We start from the raw sequence: 24,303 nt of genomic DNA on the forward strand, positions 1-24,303 counted from the left end.
TTTCCAATTAAAATTTATAGATATTAAAATTAATATAATAATAATAATAATAATAATAATAATAATAATAATAATAATGATATCATAATGCTATCTAAATGTCTTTATATTTATTTCTTAAATGTATTAGTGATTCGAATTTCACGATTTTATGTTCTAATCTTGTTCCGTTTTGTTTGTTGCAGGTTGTAACGCCTCATACGAGATGCAAGGACCGAGTTTTGTGTCGGAACCACCATCTCGCGTCGAGTTCACTAATGTGAACGGTGGTAGAGTGGACTGCACTGTCAGAGGGAATCCAGCACCTACTGTGGATTGGTTGGCCGCGGATGGAGGCAGTATAACGAACATACCAGGCATCCGACACGTCCTTGGGAATGGGACGATTCACTTTCCGGGATTCGAGGCCGAAGCTTTCCGACAGGACGTCCATTGGGCCATTTATAAGTGCTCAGCCGCGAACAGCGTCGGCGCCGTCGTCAGCAGAGACGTCACTGTCAGAGCAGGCATGCCAACCGTGAAACTTCTTCTTCGTTACCCCCGCGTTATCCAAACGTTAGCCAGACCGTTTCTCTCTCTCTCTCTCTCTCTCTCTCTTTCTCTCTTTCTCTTTCTCTCCGCAAAGCATTTCCAAGCATAATTTCCCCCTTTTTTCTTTTTCCTCTTTTCCTCTGTTTTCCTTTCTTTTTCATTCCACCTCGATTCATCCGCGTTGAAAGAAATTTTTTATTTTCTTTTTTTTTTTTTTTTTTTTTTTTTTTTTTTTGCAAATGCAAATTATTTTTACACTATTATTAATGCACCAGGTACGAGATAGAAAAAAAGGAATTAAAAGAAGAAAAAAAAAGAGGAAAAAAAAACAAAAAAAAAAAAAAACAAAAAGAGAGAAAAAGAGGAAACAGTTACAATTCGTTTTGAACGTTTACCAATAGGATCGTATTTTGTTCGAGCGTATCTCAACCACGCATTGTCAGACTACTTAACTATCTGACGATAAAATATCTACGTTAAGTAGAACGGGTCAATGTTTCGTACGACTGACGGCTACGTGTCATATCTCATCAGCCAGTGTGTATGAGGGAAAGAGAGAGAGAGAGAGAGAGAGAGAGAGGCAAAGAAAGATACTGATAGAAAAAAAAATACACGTAGGGATATTTATTTTTTTTCCCGACGTCCAACACGGTTCTCTTTACTTCGTTATTACGTTTTATCAAGATAGAGAATTCGGCAACGAATTAAATCGTTTCTCTGTGTTAATCGTCCTGTTCAAACTTACTCTCCCCTCACAATATTTGGCCTCAAGCCATCGATCTTTGGATCCGCGCCGACTCGAAAGCATTCCGTTTATCGAAACGGAAAAAAAAAACTCTTCTTTTCTTTACCAGTAACGTATATTTTCTGATTGATGGAAGCCTCGACCGTGATATGGAAATATTTATCTATATCACGTATCATTCTCGACTCGATGAAAGATGCATCTGGGCGATGTTAGGTACATAGATAGATAAGTATATATATATATATATATATGTATATATATATACACAAATGTTATATATTGTATATAAAGAGTGCGCGATCAAGTTCATTCTATTTCGAGGCTGAAACATGAATTTATTTGTCGTAAAGTAGTTGAAGAATTTCTGTCGCGATATCAAATCGTGTCGAAGGAGTATATTTGACTGAAAAGACGGAATATCGTGAATTAGATTATCGACATATACTTTGTCTTTCTCGTTGATTCGAAGAAAGAGAAAGAGACGAAGAGAGAGAGAGAGAGAGAGAGAGAGAGAGACGAAATTCTAATGAAGACCTTAATAGATTTTTACAACCAAATCGAATTAAACGATCGAATCGTTATTTCTTCGTATATTACTCTCTAACTTATATATCTAACTCGAATAAATCCATCCATATGCAACTAAATTTTACTAGATTTATTCCTAATATCGATTAAATCGAAGGACATCAATTTACTTTTAAAGTAGCCAATCCTGAATCGTAAAGAATGCGAAAGCTTTCGCAAGATTCGATTCGTTTTTATATTTTTATCGATGGAGTGTACCAAAAGGACGACATAAGAAAAGAGATAGATAGATAGATAGATATAGATAGATGGATAGATAGAGAGAGAGAGAGAAAGAGAGAGAGAGAGAGAGAGAGAGAGAATTCTTCGTGATCGCTTCCTTACGTCCGATTGGCCAATCCGGATAGAAACACACAGACACGGTGGGCGAATTCAGTAAGGAGGAAAAGGGTAGTAAGAGGTAGAAGGGTAGTTTCCAAAAGGGATGGGAAAGGAAAGGAAAGGAAAGGAAAGGGATGGAGATACGAAAAGTGGAAGTACGGCGGTGCGATAAATGGAGCAAAAGGGGGTCGCGAGACGCCTTAAAAATAGAGCTTCCGCCGGGTCAACGAACCGGAAGATATCTTATCGACCTAATACGCCCGTAAATCATCGTCGCGTGAACGCAGCCCATACCTTTTCAGATTCATGCTGAGGATATCTCTGCCGCGTCAGCTCTCTCTCTCTCTCTCTCTCTTTATGTCTCTCTCTCTCTCTCTTTCTCTCTCCTGTCTTCCTTTCTGCTCCTTCCTACTTCACCTCCAACTCCTCCTTCTCCTCTTCTTCCTCCTCCTCCTCTTCCTCCTCCTCCTCTCTCTGCGCCTTCTTGGAGAAAACTCTTCCGACCGGATACGCCGTATTCCTCGAAGCAAAATGGATATGATTACGTGCTCGCGCATGCCCAGATATATCTTTTGTAGTATAACGTGTATTCGGGATAGTGACTAGCTAGGGAAGAGAGGAGAGATTGGAATCGAGTAACGCAACAATGGAACAACGTTTCCGCTTTCGTACGTTCTCTGAGACATCCAGCATCCTCCTTCTGTCAAGAGTAATCTCGATTCTCAACCGAAAACATCTATGTATGTATGTATGTATGTATGTACCTACGTTTCATATCCATCCCGTTCTACTTGGACGTGTCTCTAGCTTGGACACGTGTTTCTATATACATACAGACATACATATATATATATATATATATATATACATATATCACACATATCCTACTATCTACAAGTTTACCTATACTTACTCTCAATACGTGTCACTCTCACGAAATACGTGACATATGTTACTTTCTGTTTACGTAGTAGAACTTCCAACACATATAGATATTTCTATGTTGTACATTCTATGTTTACTTAGGTACGTGCAATCGTGAAAAGAGCCCGCTCCAAACGTTACTTTCCACCTTTACCATGTACCACTTTGAATTTTGCACAAGTTAAAGGTAGCGTCTGTATTCGAGTGAAAGGTCAAACGTCGTCGTCGTCGTCGTCGTCGTCGTCGTAATCGTCTTCGTCCTCGTCTTGGTCGTCGTCCTTGTCGACTTTTCGAGTGCCACGAATTTATAAGACACAAGCCGATGTTCGTTTCTTTCTCAAGAATAAACGGAACCAGTACTACTTATGTCTTCTTCGTGAAAGATTTAGCCCGGTTAAAGTTGTCTCACTTTGTTCATTTTAAACGTTCCTTCAAGATTACTCAACCTTTCGTCATACCACGAGTGATAAACTCTTCTTTCTATTTAAGTTAACGAATAATTAATGATCTTCGTTAAATTAACGATTTGTACGGTGAAAATGAAATTTTCTTTTTGTGACTTTTGCCAGAATTCAATACGTTCTTCAATACGTTTACTTGCTCACGATTTATTTTTCCTCTTTTTCTTTTTTTTTTGTTTTGTTTTGTTTCGTTTTTTTTTTTTCCTAAGGAAGGAAATTGAAATTCAATCTAGAACGTATTTCTCGGTATTGCCTTCCCCAACCACATCCACCACCCTTCTCTCTCCTCCCACCTCCCACCTCCCCCCCTCCCTTTTCTCTTCCCTTTCCGTCTCCTCTCTTTCCCGCAATACGTCAAAGTTAATTACAATTTAAGTCATCGGAGAAAGGAGAAAGCCATTACGTTGCAGGGTCGTTACGTAATTCACCCTCTCTTCCATGAATTACGATAAATTTACGCAACGGTTGTATGTCGAGCATGAAATGCGGTCAACCGTGGGAGTCAAAGACGTCTGTGTTCGCATTGAGGAAAAAAAAAAAGAAAAGAAAAGAAGCAAAAAAAAAAAAGAAAGTTAATTAAGGTTCTATCCCTCGAATGAAGACGAAATTACGCTGCGGGCTAAGAAAAGTGCCTTAGTTACTTTGGTAAAAGAGAAAGAAGAATTTCAACGGGAAAAGAGAAATGAAAGAAGGGATGGTTGGTAGGAACATCGACAATTTATAAATAAATTAAATCATTCGGTTTCCTTTCCTTTTTTTTTTTTTTTTTTTCCTTCTTCCTTCCTTCCTCTTTTTTTCCTTTTTCTTTTCTCAATAACAATTTTCATGAAACATCGAGCATGAACGATCTATCTCCCAGAATCCATTGGTTTTGTCTCTCTTCTTAAATGCGAAAGTAAAAAAAAAAGAAGAAGAAGAAGAAGAAAAAAAGAAAAGAAAAATATAAAAAAGAAAGAAAGAAAGAAAGAAAGAGAGAGAGATAAAAAAAGTCTTGAAGAAGAAGAAGAACACTGATGAATGTAGAGACTTTATGGGGAATAGGGGAAGGGCAAGGGACAGGGGGCAAGCGGAGGATTAAGTGAGAGCGAGAAAGACGGTGAAGGTCGACGAACGAGATATACTATTTAAGACAAGCGTCGACTGAAAGTTACTCGACGCTATACTCCGTAGGAAATGAGGAAGTTTAACGACCATGGGAGGACATTTATATAATAAAAAGCTCACGGAACTCTGCAATATTTACTTTTACGGCGTCGCAGTATCACGCTCGAGAGTTTCCATGGATAACGTTCAAATTCCTACCTTTTTCCTCAAATAACATCCTCCACTCGTTTTCCTAAAACTTCGTCCTATCCGTTCGTTTGTTTTTAGGCTGAGTTTTTCTTGTTTTTTTTCTTCTTCTTCTTCTTTTTTTGTTTTTTTCTTTTTTTTCTTTTTTTTTCTTTTCCACAGCCTCTGCCGCTATTTCAAGGACGTTTCGCAAAACACCGAATTTCACGTTCGTTTCGAATGGACCAAATGTACATCCTACAATATATCGTGTTACGTAGCTTCGGGCGAGATATTCGAAACAATTTTTTCTCCTTTACAAATCGAACGGTTTCATATCGGTAGATAGAAAATGTGTGTTCAAGAGAAACGAAAAGTGAAACTTTTAATATTGCTGATTCTTTAGCAGTTTCGAGAAAGAGGGAGAGAGAGAGAGATAGAGAGAGTGCACATTTTTTTGCTACACTTTATTTAGAACTTGTCTGTTTATATATATATATATATATATATATATATATATATATATATATATATATATCTTTCTTATATTGAATTCGTTGAATCCAAAGTGATACGTGAAATTTATCTTTCATGTTCATTTGAAAAAAAGTTTAGTAATACAATGAACTTTAAATAATTAATGATTTATGTTAATGGACGTAAATACGAATGAATTTCGTTGTATCGAATGGTAATTTTTTGAAGACAATAATATTGATACTTCAAAATAGATCATTTTGTTAATATAATTAATTCGAATGAAATGTAACGATGGAAGTGGTATTAAAATGAAAAGATTTTTATTGAAAATCGTGTCGAGAATCGTTTAGAAGACTCCATATCGATTTTGCACGTTGAAAAATTGGGTCGTTTTCCTCGACAGCAGAGATTACATCTCGGGGAAGAAAGTTTCATCTTTTCCAGATTCGATTGTCTGGAAGCGTGATTGGAAGGAGATTAAATATTCCGTTGCAGTAGTAATTTAGATTACCTACAGAGGAAAATTCGTTTCATCCTTGAAACGAGGCGTGTTCTATTCTCTATCGAAAATTATGTAATTATATAAAAGTATATATATATATATATATATATATATATATGTACTTACAATAACGGCTATTATCAAATAATAGATTAATCAATTTTACATCATTTAAATCGGAATATTTCAAAATAATAGTAAAATACAAAAACGATTTAACCGCTTATCGTGAAGAATACGTGCCATTATTCGTTGCAGTAAAAAGAAAAAAAAACAGAGAAAGAAACAAAAGAAAAGGAAAAAAGGAAAAGGAAGAAAGAGGACAAATGAAATGGGCATGTCTCTTTTGCTCTCATGTAAAATCGTTGTGACGATGAGGAGGAGGAGGACGACGACGACGACGACGACGACGACGACGACGACAAGAAAGATCGGCTTGCAAGTTACGTATGCACGCGCGCATTACGATGCGAAACTGCAAACGACAGCGTCGTCGAACGTTACGAGACAATTTTTCTGACTCGGTTAACGCCTCACGTCCGTATTCTCTAAGCTATCTTATTCCTATTCTCTGTTGGCGCATAATGTATCTATTTTTTTTTCTCTCTCTCTCTCTCTCTCTTTCTCTCTCTTTTTTTTTCTCCGTTTTTCTTTACTTTTTTCACGTTTTCCATTAAGAAAACTAATGGCCGTATTATTTTCTCTCGTACCTATACATACGCATTGGCGCGAATTAAATGAAAAAATTTTCATACGACGTTCCTTCGAAAAGAAATATTTTTTATAACGATGTAAAATATATAGATTTTTGTTAATTTTCCAAGATTATCCTTCAAGAGTTCATTTATCACGCACGACGAAATGGATGAATCTACGCGTATAATGTATAAAAGCGCATGGTAGTTTATACGAAGATGAGAGGAGACGACGAGCTCACTTCTCTTTTCGTCCCTTTCTCATCCCCTACCACTCCCAATTCCCATCCTACCCCTACCATTTTTACACTCTTCTTCTTTTCATCGTCGCATTCTCGAGTTTCCTCTTCACTCGTTTTGCGGCCGTTCTTTCAAATATAACAGCGCTAATGAAAATGGAAATGCAATTGCAACGTCCGTATATCTCGGCATATATATATATAAAAAATATATATAGTATATATATATATATATATATATTATATATATATACAATATATTTATGTATATATGCAAAATAAAAACCGTTTCTCGAGAAGTTTTCTCTCGTCTCGTAAATTTGACTTGTCGAAAAAAAAGGGATAGAATGAAGGAAGATTGGAAGGGGGAGGGTGAGAGAGAGAGAGAGAGAGAGAGAGAGAGAAAGAGAGAGAAAGAGAGAAATAAAAGAAAAAGAAATCTGAGGAGAAAAGGAAGGAACGAAGTCTTGCCAACGCACGAAATTTCTCTGCTTTTGCCAGGATGCTCGTGGATGGGATATTGTAGCAGGATGAGAGTCGAAAACCGAGAAAGAGGAAGGGAGAAAGATGTAGAGAAAGAGAGAGATGGATGGATAGATAGATAGATAGATAGATAGACTAACAGAGAAAGAGAGAGAGAGAGAAAGAGAGAAAGAGAAAGAGAAAGAGAAGGATGGTTTCGGCCGGGAGGCCTTCGTCTCTCTACGCGCGTTTCATGGTTTGTAAATATTACCTGCCACGAGACGTCTGCCGAGTTCATGCTCAGCTTGGTTGCCGCATAACCGAGAGCCGTCGCTTGCGATACGGAAAGAGCTAGGAGGCGGGATGAAAGAGAAGAGAAGGGAAGGGAAGAGAAGAGAAGAGAAGAGAAGAGAAGAGAAGGGAAGGGAAGGAGTAAGAGGAGAAATAGGAGGAAGAGGTGAAGAGGAAGGAGGTGGAAGAGATGGAGGAAAAGGCATAGAGAGGAAAGAAGAGAGAAGCAGAGGCAAACTCACCGAGTTTTTACCCCATTCTGGAGTCTGAGTGCCTCGCTCTGCTGACTCTCGAAACAGGCTGCAGAGCCAACCCTTACACGCTACCACACACTTTGCCCTCCACCCCTTTCTACCCTCTTCTCTCTCTCTCTCTCTCTCTCTCTCTCTCTGTTTCTCTCTTTCTTTTTCTCTCTCTCTCAGACTTTCGTACCTCTCTTTCTCTCAACCTGTTCTCCTTTAGCTTTTCGTATTTCTCTCTTTTCTACATCTCTCTCTTTCTTTCTCTCTCTCTCTCTCTCTCTCTCTGTCTTTTTCTCTCTCTTGATACATAGACAAACTTGCAACGACCACATGCATTTACAACACACAAGTTTCCTACACGTTCTTATTCCAATCTCCTTTTCTCTCTCTCTCTCTCTCTCTCTCTCTCTCTCTCTCTTTTTCTCTCTCTCTTTCTTTTTCTCTCTCTCTCCCTCTCTCTTCCTTTCTCTCTTTCTCTTCTTACCAACCTTTCAACCAAGACCATCAACTTACGTGAACTGTCAGCTCAGGGGCGGATTCGAACACCGTCGAGATTTTCGATAAGATAAGGCCAACCTTTCCGAATTTTCTACCTTCTATCTATCTATTTTTCTAAGACGAGTTTACTTCGAACCTATCGAAAATTCGTGTCCGTTGTTTCCCTTTGTTATATCGATATACGATTCTATCAAATTACCCTTTTCAAGATTGTACTTTTTAAACGAATCCATCTCATGATCGTTTAATGTTTCATAAATGTACGGTTTTTCTTTTCTTTTTCTTTTTTTTAGATAACTAGGTAAGGTATCGTTTCTTATTCATCGTTTCATCATTCCTTAGATCCAAAAACGAGAGAACTCCAATCTCTTTCATTCAGTTATTAAGAGTATCTTTTAGTATCTTTTCATTTCTCTCTCTCTCTCTCTCTCTCTCTCTCTCTCTCTCTCTTTTTCTTGACTCTTCTTTAAAGTAAATCCATCCGTTCTTTGGATATACCACCAGATAATAACTAAAAAGCATCGACCTTCACACATACCATTTCATCTTCACTTATTTTCTTTTGAAATTTTTTAATTACGAGAACCACGTTTTCAGTTCTTCCTTTTTTTCTTTTTTTACATCTTCCGTTTCTTTCATACTTCATATACCCTTTTACTACTTTTGTTTATTATTATCCGAGCTTTCAACCAAGGCGTCAAGTTGATTCTGTCGAAGCAATGTATTCTACAGGACACCAAAGAGAATGCCGTATTCGTCGTAGTCGTAGTCGTCGTCGTCGTCGTCGTCGTCGTCGTCGTCGTCGTCGTCGGACGGATTTAATCCGTGCTATCCATGTTCTCCGTTTTGCCTTACACCCTTGCTACCACTTAACAACTTTTTTTTTCCCTTTCTCTTTCGTTCTTTTTTTTTTTTCTTCTTGGGCATGCCCTTATTGCAACGTGCCACGGAGACCATTAACTCGCGTTCCTTGCCCTCAGGGACGTACTGGAATGTCGCGAAAATCACGCGTTCAACCACTTTCGATATTTCTTGATTATTTTTATTTCATTAATTTGATCTTTCTTTTTTTTCTTTCCTTCCTTTCTTTCTTTTATTTTTTTTTCCCCCTTTTTATACTATTTTTTTCTTTCTCTTTTATTTTCGTTTAAAATATATATATATATATATATATATATATATATATATATATATATATATGTATATATGTATATAACATTATCACGGATATTATTTATTCACATTATTATTATTATTATTATTATTCGCTTACCATTTCTATCTCACACATAAATTTTTTTTTCATATTATTATACGCATTTACATTACATATGCATATATTTATTCTCTTGTTTCTGTGTTCGTTATAAATTGAAATTTTTTTTTTTTTGTATTAATTCTTTCTAAATATTTTATAAAAGTTTTGCGTTAAGATAAAAATGAAATCTCTCACGTTACTAAAAATTTAAGATTCTTTCCGATACGAACGTTCGACCTTTAATGAGCTTATTCTCCACGGACGTTTTATGTACTACAATTTCCGAGCTTTCTTCTACTTTTTCTTTCTCAACTATTTTTCCACTAGCTTCATCCAAGTTCCTACGAATCAAAGCAAGATGACGAGCTCTCTCGTTCTCCTAGCAAACTTTTTTCCGAGGAAATACGGCGAGGTCGTTTATTGTGTCGAAACCGAACATACGAATTCCCAAATCGAGAATCGTTTGGTAAATTTAACGTGTTTCCAATGTACCTAACCGGGTCATGGATACACACATAAGCGCGCACGCGCACACACACACACACACACACACACACACAAACAAACACACATGCGTATAGATATTTTCTTTTTAAAAAGAACAGTTCTTTTTAATAAAAGCAAATCAAGCTTTATTATATGTTATTGTTAATTTCGTCACGTCGGTATGGTATATCGTAAAATTCATTAAATATAAATAAATTTCGATCGATCGTTTCGAACGAAGTTCTGAACATTGACCAATTTCACGTTTCAGAATAAAGTAGTATTATCGATTGCACGAAATAATTTATCTGTTCGGTACGACTAAAATTGGAACTTTTCGATCCGAAAGTCAAACGACGCTTCTGTTGAGCTCGTATTTTACTTTGAAACTTCATTACATTGGGCTCGTTTACCTCCCGTCTTGTGTAAATAAGACAGTGAAATATTCAGCAATATTATATATATATATATATATATATATGTATTATATAATATTATAGTCATATAATAATATATTCCGTCAGCTAAAATATTATGTATCGTGTATTTTACGTAAAAAGAATTTCAAATGCGGAAAGAAAAAGAGAGAGAGAGAGAGAGAGAGAGAGAGAGAGAGAGAGAGAGAGAGAAAGATTTCGTTTTAGAAAATTTATTTATTTTTCTCAAGCCCTGTCAGTTTTCATAGATCTTTCTTTGATTCGTAAACGAATCGTACGTTTCATATGTTTTCAGTGGTGAACCAACCTTACGACCCCGAAGTCCAAAGTCCTGGCGGTTTTCTCGGCAACAATGTACTTATGCGTTGTAACGTGCCCAGTTTTGTACGAGATCACGTCACTGTAACATCGTGGTTTCAAGAACCAGCTTTCAATATTTATCCTACTCCGATGAGTGGTAAGTAGATTCGTATTATTTTAATTATATATTAAATATAAATACATATGTGTATATATGTATGTATGTATGTATGTATGTATGTATGTATGTATGTACATGCATTCATATATAATTATATATTTAACAACGTAAATACGTTTCAAGCGACTTTTACAAGAAATTCTTAAAGATCAAGAACATTTAATTTATTAAATTCTTTCTTCTTCTACTTCTTCTTTTTCTTCTTCTTCTTTTTATTATTATTATTATTATTATTATTATTATTATATTTTATTTTCTTTTTTTTTTTTTCTTTCTTTTTTTGCTCTCAAATTTAAAACTTCAAATTTTCGTCATTAATCTCAAATAAGAATTTGAATTAACGAATACTTATTAAAATAAGGATAAAAGAGAAATGAGATTTTGACAAGTAAAAAGAATTCGGAGGATGTATTAAAATATAATAAGAATCTCGTCTAGTTTCCGTGACACCTTCTATAAATCGAATCTCACGTTAATCGCATCGATATCAAAGAAACGATTTTCACGATGCCATGTCAGAGACCAGACTTTCGTTCGCGGCGTTAAGCCACGGAGCAATTAACGATCCGGCTGCTCCGTTGATTATAAACGAGTTTGATTAAGCTATCGCAAAAGCAGTTTGACTGCTTCCGTTCGATAATATAGTTCGAGTTATCAATAACCGCGTTTACTTCGATAGCTACGATCGATAGTTTCTTAGACAAGGTTACAAGTTAAGTTTTGATATACGAAAATCAAATTAAATATCAATTAAGTAGCTTCTTTTAATTAAAAATAGAAACAATTATTACATTAGAAATGTATATGTAAATGTAATTTAAATTTGAGAGGATATAATGTAATGTAATATAAAGTATTTTATAAAGTATTTTTATAAACAAAACAAAAACAAAAAGGAAAAAAAAAAAGGAAAAAAGAAAGAAAAAAAGGAAAGAGAAAAGGAAAAGAGAGAGAGAGAGAGAGAAAAAATGGTGGCAATTAATTAATCGATTATATATAAAATTAAACGTCAGTATCGAAAATGGCGATGGTTGGCATCATCGTTAATTAGTTATTCGTTATCGTTATAACGTTTCACGTTTAATCTTAATTGCTATTTATTTATGTATAAAGCCGATCGTTATTGCCAATTTCAATCTCATCATTTGAGAAGGTTGTCGAGTATTGTATGATCGAAGTTTGATGTGTGTTTGTAGACGGTAAATATCACATGCTTCCGAGTGGTGAACTGATGATAATCAATATTACCCGGACGGATGCACAGATGACTTATCGTTGTAGAACGCATCATCGATTGACCCAAGAAACAGTCGTCAGTAGCAATGCTGGACGGCCTCAATTGACTGGTGAGTAAATATATCATTCTTTTTCCCTTATCGTTCTTCCATTTCTTGAAATTTAATCCCAAAATGACAGGGACTTCACAACAAATTGATCATAGAGAGTTATGCCAATTTTCTGATTCGTGATAAAAATTCGACCTCTTTTTTTATACACACACACACACACACACACATATATATATATTTTTTTTTTTATTTTCCTCATATCAACGATCAAAAATAAATTTACATATATACGTATGTTTTATCTGAGAGGGAGAGAGAGAGAGAGGGAGAGATAAAACGGAAATATTATTTTTAATATAAATAAGTAAATAAGTAAGTAAATAATTACGATAAAGAAAATACAATTTTGAAAATAAGTTTGAGTAGTATCCTTTGGGATTAAAGAATTCGTAAATATCTTTAAAACTTTATTCATGCAAGGATGTTTTAAACTCTTTCTCTTTTGCACTTAGAGAAATCGTTCTTAATAACGAGCACGTTTCTCAGCCACGAAGTATAAGTTCATTGTTCGTGATAACCGGAGCATTACTGTAATTTATTGTAGCACTTATTACGAATTCGCAAGTTAAAGTGAGCGTACCGCGGTCTGGGCCATGCTCCGACCGTTATAATTACGAAATGCTGAATATTACCGTCGAGCTTAAGCTCGCGGTTCATTACTAACGGGTACTCTCTTTTTGTTTATTTAATGATTACTTTTACAATCTATTTCGCAAATTGCTAAATAAATAGCCATGGATTATTCCTTTTTTCTTTTTTTTTCTCTTTCTTCTTATTTTTCTTATTTTTTCACTTTGTACAAAATATTTATTCTATTTCCTTATATAAATAAGTATCTACATATATTTATATATATATTTATTTATTTATTCTTTACATATTATATAAAAAAAAATATATATATATATATATATATGTGTGTGTGTGTGTATAATAAATATATCTACGATTTTTTATGACATCGATAAAGTAGACGCGATCTAGTTCAAATCCATCACGAATTTTCTATATTCATATAATAGAATTCTTTCTTTACGGAAGCTTGGTTATTCGAGGGTGTAGCATGCGAGTATCAAAGTATTCGTACATATACATATCTCTCAAATATCACGAAACACGCATGAAGGGAGAAAACCATTCGTGTTCCTTTATCAGCAGCGTTCTTATCGAAGAAAAGAGAAATGCTGTAGTACTTCGTTCGTGAACGAAATTCTATTTTAAAAGGAAGAGTTTGAAACGAATAACAGCTTTCAAAATCGAAGACTGAAGGATGAAAGATCTCTTCTATTTCTCTCTTCTTTCCTTTTTTTTTCTTTTTTTTTTTTTTTTTTTTTTTTTTCATTTCTTTCTTTTCTCCTTTTTCTTTTCCTATTCCTTTTCTTTTCTTATTTCGAGCGACGTTAACTCGCCAATTGTTTCGTTTATAGAAAATTTTTCTATCGGTATTCGAAAAATGAATATGAAAAGAATGAGAATGAAAATTGCAAATAAAGAGGATGAAAAAAAAAAAGGAAAAAAGAAAAAAGAAAAAAAAAAAAAAAAAAAAAAACAAAAAATAATAATAGACAAACGTGGGAACCCTACGGCTTTTCTCCAACATTGAATTGCCGTTGAAGCCGACGGCTGAATGCGTATCGATGGGCCGGCCAATTTCAATTAAACGTTTACTTTGCTCGACAGTTCATTCGTTCGATAGTCTGCCAATTATGAGTGAGTTTTGTACATAGAGTACGATCGTTGGGAATCAAGGGAGAAACGTTTCGCCGTAGGCGCCTTGTTCTCGTCATAGTACCTATTGTCTCGGTTCTATATCGTCGAGAGAGATCGAGAATCGATCTGCGAATGTATATCATTGAAATTTCCCTTTTCCTTTTATACATCTCTCCAATAAATACTTTTTCAACTTGTTATACTTGACGAATTATTTGTCCGTCAATGTTATACCGTCAATAATTACTTTTTCTTTTTCTTCTTCTTCTTCTTCTTCTTCTTTTTCTTTTTCTTTTTTTTTTTTTTTTTTTTTTTATAAATCGCACACAATTCATTTTTCTAATTAATATCGGCGAATGTATAAAGACATTTTATTAAGATTTTTTTCTCATATTTCAAAGGACAAGAAGAATTAACGAGAAGTAGATTTACAAGGAGAAACTGTAGAAGGTAGAAAATAAAACTCTTTTGAAAGTAGAAGTTCAATGTGCATATGTAACATGGATACATACGTACGCCTACGTACGTTCTTTTACGTATTTTTCGATATAAAAAGCACATGAGAAGATCAACAAGAAGGGAGAGAAAGAGAGAGAGAGAGAGAGAAAAGAGCGTGAAAAATAAAAGCTTCTAGGGTAAGCTTTCTCTGTTACATTCGTGATCTTACATGGCGTTACAAAGTTCCACTTGGCGTACGTTTTCTACGTCCTCTTTCTCTTTCTCTCTCTCTTTCTCTTTCTTTCTTTTTTTTTTTTTTGCTATTTTTTATCAAACTGCATTCGCAGCAACTGCTGCAGAGAGTGAAAAAGCTGGAGTATCATAACGTCGTCGTTTCGATGTCGTATGCGAGAAGCAAATATCGGTTCCGTTATTGTGCTAACGCGATGCTTCACATACCTACTATGAATTCAACGATGAATTTCTCCTGTACCATTCTTTTGTTGGCCAGTGTTGTACCATGTTATTCAATATTACTTGATTTGAATTGCCCCGTTAAATTACGCTCGATCGTTTGCAACTTTTTTTGTTCCCTTTCTTTTCTCTTGCTTTTATTTTTTTTTTTTCCTTTTTCTTCTTTTTTTTTTTTTCTTTTTTTTAAGGTGGCGAAGAGAGGAAGAAAAAAAGTAGAAAAAAAGCGAGGTTGGACTGAGGAGAGCATGAGGATGGTTAACGGGGGGTGGGAGGGGGGTTTGGGGAGGAGGAGGAAGGAGCACGGGAGGAGAGAACGATTTTATTGAAATACTATGAAATGTTTAGTTTCATAAAAAGAAATGAAAAAAAAAAAAAAATAAAAAAAAAAGAAAAAAAAAGAAAAAAAAAAAGAAGGAAAAGGAAGCCGGCTAGTACGAAGGATGGGAGGGAGGGAGGGAGAGCGGAAAAAATCCCAACGACTTTGTAGAAATATTCAGTTTAACGCCATGAGAACGACGAATACGGAACGAGACTCGTAAAAGCTCACTAGCGACTGTTTATTCTCGTTGTATATAAACATGAAATTCCAATTAAAATGGAAAACGTGATGGAAAGTCACGCGTTAAGTGTGTGTGTATGTGTGTGAGAAAGAGGGAGAGAGAGAGAGAGAGAGAGAACACATGAGTTTCGACCTTCCGAAACGAAAGATCCTTGCTATATTGCAGCATTCTAAAACGTAATTATTCGTCACGATATTCTCATAAAATAACAGTGAAACGTTAGTAAAATAATTATAAACATTGTTATTTTTAATTTCTACGTAGGAAAAAAAAAGATCATACGTTACTTAATTATTTTCCTTAAAAAAATAATTCGCTGTACTTTATTATTTGTTATTATTATTATTATTATTATTATTATTATTATTATTATCATCAATATTATTATTATTATTATCGTCATCATCATCATCATCATCGTTATTATTATTATTATGTTCGTTTAAGTAATTCCAACCATTCGTTTCATTAACCATTCGTTTAAACATTCCAGCGTTTCATATAGTCTTAATAAACCGGGGTATTATCATTTATATTATATTCAGATATTATTACTGTGTGTGTGTGTGTGTGTGTGTGTGTTTATATATATATTATTAATTTAAGAATTTCCGTAATGTTTCATTTGTTTTTAAAATTATTTCCTTTTATATTCTGATACGTATGTATATCATTTGTTGTATATCGAGTTGAGTTAGATGATTTTCGAACGAATACGGAATGATTCCAATGGCCGAGATAATGAATGATATTATTATTATTTCTTCCCTTTGACATATTCTTTCAACTTTTATTTTCAGTCGATTACATTATTCTTTTTTTTTCTTTCTCTCTCTCTCTCTCTCTCTCTCTCTCTCTCTGCATTTTTGTTAATACATTTGTATCACTTGTTATTGACATATTTATAAGAGGAGTAATTATTTCGCATTTTATAATATTTTGTAGCACGATATCTGGCCTTTCATCCTGTATCATTTTCTTTTCTTTTCTCTTGTACATACGATACAAGATCTCGGTATAATTTGTAATTTTCATTTTTAATTATTATCCGTGGTTTATACTTGTATTACGTTGGTCTGTCCGAATTTAAGTTATATTTTTGTGCTACCTGGCCGGTGAATTATTTTTTTTTCCCCACCTTTTTATTATTATTTCTATTTGTATAATTCATTGTTACTATTAGTTTAAATTCTGTTTATTATATGATCCATCGTTTCTACTATTTGACGACATTTAATGCATACACATATCTTCTTTCATATCATTGCGTGTAACTCTCTATTATTATTTTTCTAAAATAATAATTGATTAGCATGCCTGTATCGTACTACGCGTTGATCTTTTAAATCTATCAATCCAGTTCCACCTTTTATTTATTTTTAATTGATTTGCTTATTCATTCCATACACGAACTGGAAACTAATCGCTAATTTGGGATCTATTATTAATTCTTATTATTTCTTCGAGTCCTGTATTAATTCATTTTATTATTCCAATAGTATACGTTAGAATTAATATTGCAAAAGTATCGATCGTTTTAAATATATCACGTAAATTTCATTTGGTTTTGATTATGGAAGTTAATCAGATTCAGGTATTTGTTTTATTTCTCGTTATCTTTCTCATTTTATTTATTTTTTATTTTTTCTTTTTTTTTTTTTTTCGTTTTTGTTTACTCTTACGTTTTATTTGACGACGAAATATTTATATGTTTTCCTCCTGATATAAAATCTAATGGATTTCGTTATTTAATATTTCGTCAGTATCTCTCCTTTTTTTCAGATTCCATTATTTATATAAAATATAATTATTTGCAATGCAATAATATACATTTTCATTTTCATTATACGTTTATGATACTTTCAATAATTTTTTTGCAGTCGTTTATTATTATAATAATAATAATAATTATTATTATTATAATTATTGCTATTATTATTATTTCTGAAAATATAATATAGACTAAAACGTTATATATGCTTATAAACGAGCGTCAAAGCGGTTTTCGAAAGATTTAACGATCCTCCGGAAGAGGATCAACGGATCAAAAGGGAGCTTCGTTTAATTTACATCATTAATTACTAATCGAGAATCGGTTGATGCGATACGAGACCAGATTGCCAGCATAGAGCTTTTGAGAAATGTTTGAAAAGAAAACAAAAGTGGAAGAGAACAAGAGAGATAAATAGATAGAGAGATAGAGAGAGAGAGAGAGAGAGAGAGAGAGAGAGAGAGAGAGAGAGAGAGAGAGAGAAAGAGAGTAAGTAAGAAAGAGGTAATACATTTCAGGGAATATTTCAGTGTAGTCGAAGGTGGTAATAAAAAGAAGGGAGAAAAGGAGGAAAGAAGAACACAAGGAGAAGGAAGAGATAGAGAATAAGAAGAAGGATAGGAAGGGAGGAAGAAGGCCCTTCACTTGAGTCGAGCTAACTAATGATGCTTCTCTTCACATGCCATAGTTACACTTGAGGCTTATGCGAAGCCTCAAACGTGCTTGCAACTACTATAGTAAGAAACTAACAGCAGACTTTGGTCTCTCTCCCTCTCTCTCTCTCTCTCTCTCTCTCTCCATCTTCGTTATCTCAGCCTTTAGTTTCCCTATTAATTCACGACGTGGCTAGTGTCATATTTTAAGGGAACATTCGTGGCTTACTTTTTTTTTCATTCTTTTTTTTTCCTGATTTCTTTTTTTTTTTCTTTTTTTTTTTTTTTTTTTGTTAAGTTAATTTCTTGTTCGTTCGTTTTGTCGTTGTCCTTTTATTCGTTCTTCTTCCTCATCTTTTCTCTTACTTTTTCTTCTATATTATTTCTTTCTTTTTTTTCTTCTTCTTTTTTCTTTCATTTCTTTTACCATTACGCGAATTGTGATCCATTTGTGAGCCACTTTTCGATTGGAACAACGTCACGCGCCAGTTGATAAGCCGGAACAGCTGCCGAGGAATAATTAATATCGAGAAGCTTAGTTCGAGATCCTCGGGCACGCTTTAACCGACGTTACCAATGCTGCCTGGTAATCGTACGACTAAGGTAAACGGAAGCCGTGCGAGGGTTAAATCGTGGCTTAACCGGAAATTAGGATCCAAGAGTGTACTCGATTCTAATGAAGAAAAACGCCTTCTCTTTTAATCGATCGATAGAGATTAATCGATCGATCGACCCGTTTAATGAAAAAGAAAAAAGAAAAAAAAAAAAGAAGAGGAAAAAAGAAAAGAGAAAAGAAAAGGAAGAAAAGTTTATACGTTCCCTTTTTGTTTTTTTTTTTATTTTGCCAAGACGAATTTTCTTTTTTTTTTTTTCTTTTTTGCTTGTTTGTTTTTTTTTTTTTTCTTTGCTACAGACGGATCCACTATGTTAGAATATTTTTGTTCCGGATCGATATCGTTAAAAAAAAAAAAAAAATAAAATAGAGAATAACACTTTGTCACTTGTTCGCATTGTATAATACGTATTTTTCGTCGTAACATTTTTCGAGCTTAATAGATTTCTTTTGAAATTCTTTTAAATCAATGATAATGTTGTTTCTAATTTTTTTTTTTTTTTTTTTTTTTTTTTTTTTTTTCTTAAATTTATCGTTCATTCTAAAGTATTTATACATTCGCCCAGTCGTAGTTTCATAACCACCACCATCATACATCTATCATCGCTATCAGCAACATCGGTGGCTGCCAACGCGGAGATAGAAATTTATGCTAAGTACACTTACGTACTTAATAACTTAATAATGAAGTTCACGAGAAAGGAATTTGATCGTTTGCATGTTCCACGACAGCTACTATCTTTCTCTCTTTCTCTATCTCTTAGTCTCTTATTCGCACGGTCTGCCGTTTACTAAATTAAGCAAAACCTTGATCTACAGCAGTTTTCAAGAGTAACGAGCGAACTTTCCCAAGTATCTTATATTATCCGTTTCGTAAATCGAAACTTAATTGAAACGTGATATTAATTTTATCAACGGATAAATTTCTTGCATTACCTGATATTCGATTTTTTTAATATTCATGCGAAGAGAATGAATGATTGGATTGGTGGTTGGTTATGGTTTCGGGGTAGGAAAATTTTGTAGGGATTTGTGCATTTCGTTTTGAATTTTGTAACGAATGAAAAATAATTCAAGAACTTTCATAACTTCGGTTAGAAATTTGCCAAGGGAAAAAAGTAAGAAGTGGATAAGTCTTAACGTGGATAAATCACAATGTCAATGGAAACGAGCTAAAAGTAGAGTATTTCATTTTACGTTCCTATGTATAGAAATATCTACGTTATATACGTTCTTGAGAAGGACAGTGCGGTAACTTCGTTACGTTACTATCCAGTGCAATGAAAAAGTTATATAGGGGTACGTGCATACATGGAGACAACAATGGAATATAATAATAGAGAAAAATGTGATTCGGGAAAAATCAGGGAAAATCGCGGAAAAGGGCGAATTAAATTTTCCTAACTCTTGCGCGCTCGCTCGTACAACTTTTCGGAACTAACTTTCGGAATTTACACGCGTGTTTCATTTCATTCTGTACTTTTCTTTTTTTTCCTCTTTCTCTCTCTCTCTCTTTATATATATATATATATATATATATATATTTTTTCTTTCTTTTTTTTTTTTTTTTTTTTTTTTTTTTTTTTTCTTTAATATTTCGCTTTTATTCGTTCGTCCTCTGTTCCTTTTTATGTCTGTCATTTTATATCATTTCAAATTCATTCATGATGTTTGAAAAATTTCTCACGAAAAATTTTAATCCGAACGTCTTTCATTAATTATAAATCTTTCGTATAGAATAACAAAATCTCGTAATTATTATTCACGAATGTAATCTGTGCCATTAATTCCACGTTAAAAATGTAACAGAACGTTTCTCAACAATCACAGAGGATTGTCATTTATGAAATATTTATCGACTATGTTGAATATTTATGGATAAATTATTAGGATTAGATAGATGCGACATATGAAAAAAATAAAATACGTATGTGTACGTTCGGCAATTTTTTTGCTTTCGATTGACACTTTTTATTTGATATTTCTTGTTTCTCTGTTTTCTCTCTCCCTCTCTCTCTCTCTCTCTCTCTCTCTCTTTCTTTGTATTTTTTCTTTCTTTCTTTTTCTTTTTTTTTTTAAATCTTAAACCTACGGTAATATGCTTGCGCATCGATATTTTTATTAGAAAGGAATTTATAGTCGGGAGCTTAATATTCCGTTTTTATCAAAATTTCATATTTCATCGAGCCAACAGGGAAAAGATAAATGTTCAGTATGAGAGAGAGAGAGAAAGGGAGGGAGGGAGGAAGTGAGAGATAGAGAGGGAAAGTATTCGCGTGTCATTTTGCACGAACGAGCACGCGTTTAATGCGAGCTCATTCGGCCGAACGTTAATTAAGTTTGCGTTAGAGATATGTACTCGTAAAAGAAAAAAAGAAAAAAAAGAAAAAAAGAAAAAAACAAGAAAAAAGGAAAGAATAAAAAAAAAAGAAAAAAGAAAAGCACAAAAGAAAAGAAAATTATCCACATTATACCCGTACTTTCCGTTTAAAAGATAACAAATGATCGTTGTATATTCTAAGTAAATTTTCTACTTGAATTTCTATCTTCCCCCTTTTTTTTTTATACTTTCCTTCTTTTCTTCTTTTTTTTCTTCGTCGTTCGAGACAAGAAAATTATCGTTATCACCTTTCCTTTTAAGAATTCCACCAAGTGAAAATGTCATTAATGCGATTCAACATTTACGGTGAACGGGACTCACATAATTCCCCATTAAACGTTCGGGATCGATGCTCTTGCTCCATTGAAATCCGCTTTCTATCACTTTCTATCTCTCCTTCTTTCCTCTTTCTCACTCTCTCTCTCTCTCTCTCTCGCTCTCTTTTTCTTTTTTCTTTTTTTTTCTCTTCCTCCACCCTTCTCTTCCTTCCTTTCTTTCTTTCCTTCCTCAGTCCATCCAGCTTTTCTTCCGGCGTGCTGGCTCCTTCCTTTCATCGGCGAGAGATCCTTTGTCCCTTTTTTTTTTTTCCCCCTTTCTTTTTCATTCCCGAGCTATTTATGACACGCCGTGGAAAACATTTCCCGTATATCACGGAACAAACTTACATGAACTCGTCCTAAGGGAAGGAAGGAAGCTTGGTTTGGTTCAAAGGGTGAGAGAAAGGTAGATAAAAAGAAAGAAAGAAAGAAAGAAAGAAAGAAAGAAAGAAAGAAAGAAAGAAAGAAATAAGAAGAAGAGGCGGACAAGGAGGAGGGGGAGGGGGAGGGGGAGGTGGAGTAAAGGAGGATGCAAGAGAAGACGCTGAGAAATCCTCATGTCTGCTGTATTAAAGAATATCCTCCGAAGGATCTTTGAGGATATTTCCTATCTCTTTTTAGTTCTTTTCTAAATCTCTAGTGACATTATCACTATCAATTTTTTTTTCTTCATCTGTCTCTCTCTCTCTCTCTCTCTCTCTGCTATTTTTTCTTATCGTACTTTTAATTATCTCTTAACCTGTTAACTTGTACTTGACGAGTGCAACTCGTCGTCACGTGTAAAAAAAAAAAAAAAAAGAAAAGAAATTTACCTTCGGCAATTTGAATGCAAAGTTTTCATTGAAAATCAAATAATATTTGTGAATTTTCAATAAAAATTTTGAAATATTTTCGAACGACAATGAAATAAATCATATATATATATATATATATTAAGATGAACGGTCAAGGTATTCTTGCCTTACTGAATTTTTTTTGTTTGTTTTTATTTTCTTTTTTCTTTTCTCTTTTTTTTTTTTATTTTTTTTTTTTGTTTTTTTTCCCTCTTTTTCTTTTTCTTTTTTTTTCTTGTTTTATTTCATTGTTACAAAATATTCTAACATTAATCTTAAATATACGAAATGGATTGTTAGTTCTTCATTAAAATTTTAACTCAAATAACAAAAGGTAATTTCTCTTTTTTGTTTTCTTTTCTTTTTTGATCTTTTTTTTTTTTTATCTTTGTTTTATTTTTTTGCATGACAAGTATACTCGTCGTTATATACAAAAACTTCTTCGTAATGAGTATACTCGTTATTATAGGAGAGGGGAGGGGGCGCGTGGGGAAATTACCATCTTCACGAGTATATACTTAAATAAATTTGACACAAAATACATTCGTCATTAATGTCAATGATATCGACCGATAAAATTATTGACTTATCAAAAATATCGATTATCATATCGTCATAATTCAATTCAATTTTACAACAACTCCATATGTATCGTGCTCGATACCGAGTATATTTATCATAATCTTAATTTTTTACAATGTAGATATATATATATATACATTTTTAAAAATAGAATCATACAATTAAAATATTAATATTATCTTTATTTATACTAATATATGTATAATATTTTTTATATGAGTATTGTACGAGTACAAATATAGAAAAATGATATAAATCATATGCGTGTGTGTGTATATATACATACATAAATATAAATATATATATATATATTATTATTATTATTATTATTATTATTATTATTTTTATTTTTCTTATTATTCAGTTGAAGTCAAAAATATCAATGACTTTTCGTAGAATTTTTACGTCGAGAAAAAATATTGTACATTTGTCCAACGAGCCGCAATAAATCATTTCTTCGTAACGTTAATAAAAGAGTTTTGGTGGGTTCGCCTAGGAATCGAATCGATCTTTAATGCGTCGACTGTTCGAGGACGGGCAAAGCAATATTTCTTCTCTTTTCTCTCGTGTCTGTAGCACGGTAGCTCTCAAACTTTCGTCCGAGTCCAATTACTTCTTCTTTATTCCGCCGTTCTACCTACTTGTATGGAATAAATTTTCCGTATATCAAGGGAACAAACTTACATAAACTCATCGCGAGAAGGAAAGCGAGCATGCGAGAGAGAGAGAGAGAGAGAGAGAGAGAAAAGAAGACCTCCTTTCTTCTTACCTCAAGAAGGTTGATGTTAAAATAAGAACGAAGACGCTCTTTAGTTTAGCTCTGCAAATTTACGCAAGTCTTTCTAGTCTTTTCAAGATATTACTATAAGATGGCACATTTACTTTCTTCCTTTTTTTGAAAGATGAATTTTTATAAATTATCCATCATCAATATCGATCTTTGAAAAAGTACGTTCCTTTTCTTTTTCTTTTCTTTTCTTTTCTTTTCTTTTCATTTTTTTTTTTTTTTTGTTTTCTTTTCGATTTATTTGTTTATTCACATACATCGTCGGATAGGAAAAGCTTGATGCATCTTATTGCATATTTATTTTTTCTTCTTTCGAAGATGTATTTTAATAACTTATCGTCGATATCAACCTTTGCGAAAATATTCGTTTTTTTCTTCCTTTTTTTCTTCTCTCTCTTTTTTTTTTTTTTTTTTTTTTTTTTTGGTTCACTTGTTTATTTACATACATCGTCGGATAAGAAAAGCTTGATGCATTCTCGTTATGCATTCATATAATCAATTATACAAGATGAACAACGTAAAAGGGAACAATCGAGTATCTTTAATAATTTTCAAAATGGGAATAAGATGTGAAAATACACAATTTACGTGTACTCACATATATTTGAAGAGAGAAAAGAAAAAATAAAAATATTAAACAAGATCCAAACTGTCTCATACGATGTCCTTTTCTATTTAAAGTCAGTTGTTCTATTCAATCGTATCTATCTAATATAGTTTGATAATATTACCATGTTATTTGTTTTTCTTTTTTTTTCTTGATTTTCAGAACTTCGAGGTTCCATGCCACCTATAATAAACGAGAAGCTGGTTTACAAGTCAGTTAGATTGAAAGACACCGTTGTGATACCTTGTGTGGCATATGCCAATCCAACTCCGACTAACAGGTAAGAGACTGCTTGATAAAAGATCAATGTATTAAG

The 24,303-nt window shown here is 33.5% G+C and overlaps 1 protein-coding gene across 9 annotated transcripts in view; it reads left to right on the forward strand.

The window, feature by feature from the left end:
* The window catches only part of LOC124949036 (Down syndrome cell adhesion molecule-like protein Dscam2), a 134,088-nt gene that overhangs the window by 44,098 nt on the left and 65,687 nt on the right, over positions 1–24,303 (forward strand). For all 9 annotated transcript variants that reach the window (XM_047493517.1, XM_047493521.1, XM_047493516.1 and 6 more), the window contains 4 exons: positions 186–506; positions 10,728–10,889; positions 12,110–12,259; positions 24,150–24,267. In XM_047493517.1, coding sequence (XP_047349473.1) covers positions 186–506; positions 10,728–10,889; positions 12,110–12,259; positions 24,150–24,267 — 751 coding nt within the window. The remainder of the gene's footprint in view (positions 1–185; positions 507–10,727; positions 10,890–12,109; positions 12,260–24,149; positions 24,268–24,303) is intronic.

This window comes from Vespa velutina, chromosome 5, assembly GCF_912470025.1.
Source record: "Vespa velutina chromosome 5, iVesVel2.1, whole genome shotgun sequence".
NCBI lineage: Eukaryota > Metazoa > Arthropoda > Insecta > Hymenoptera > Vespidae > Vespa > Vespa velutina.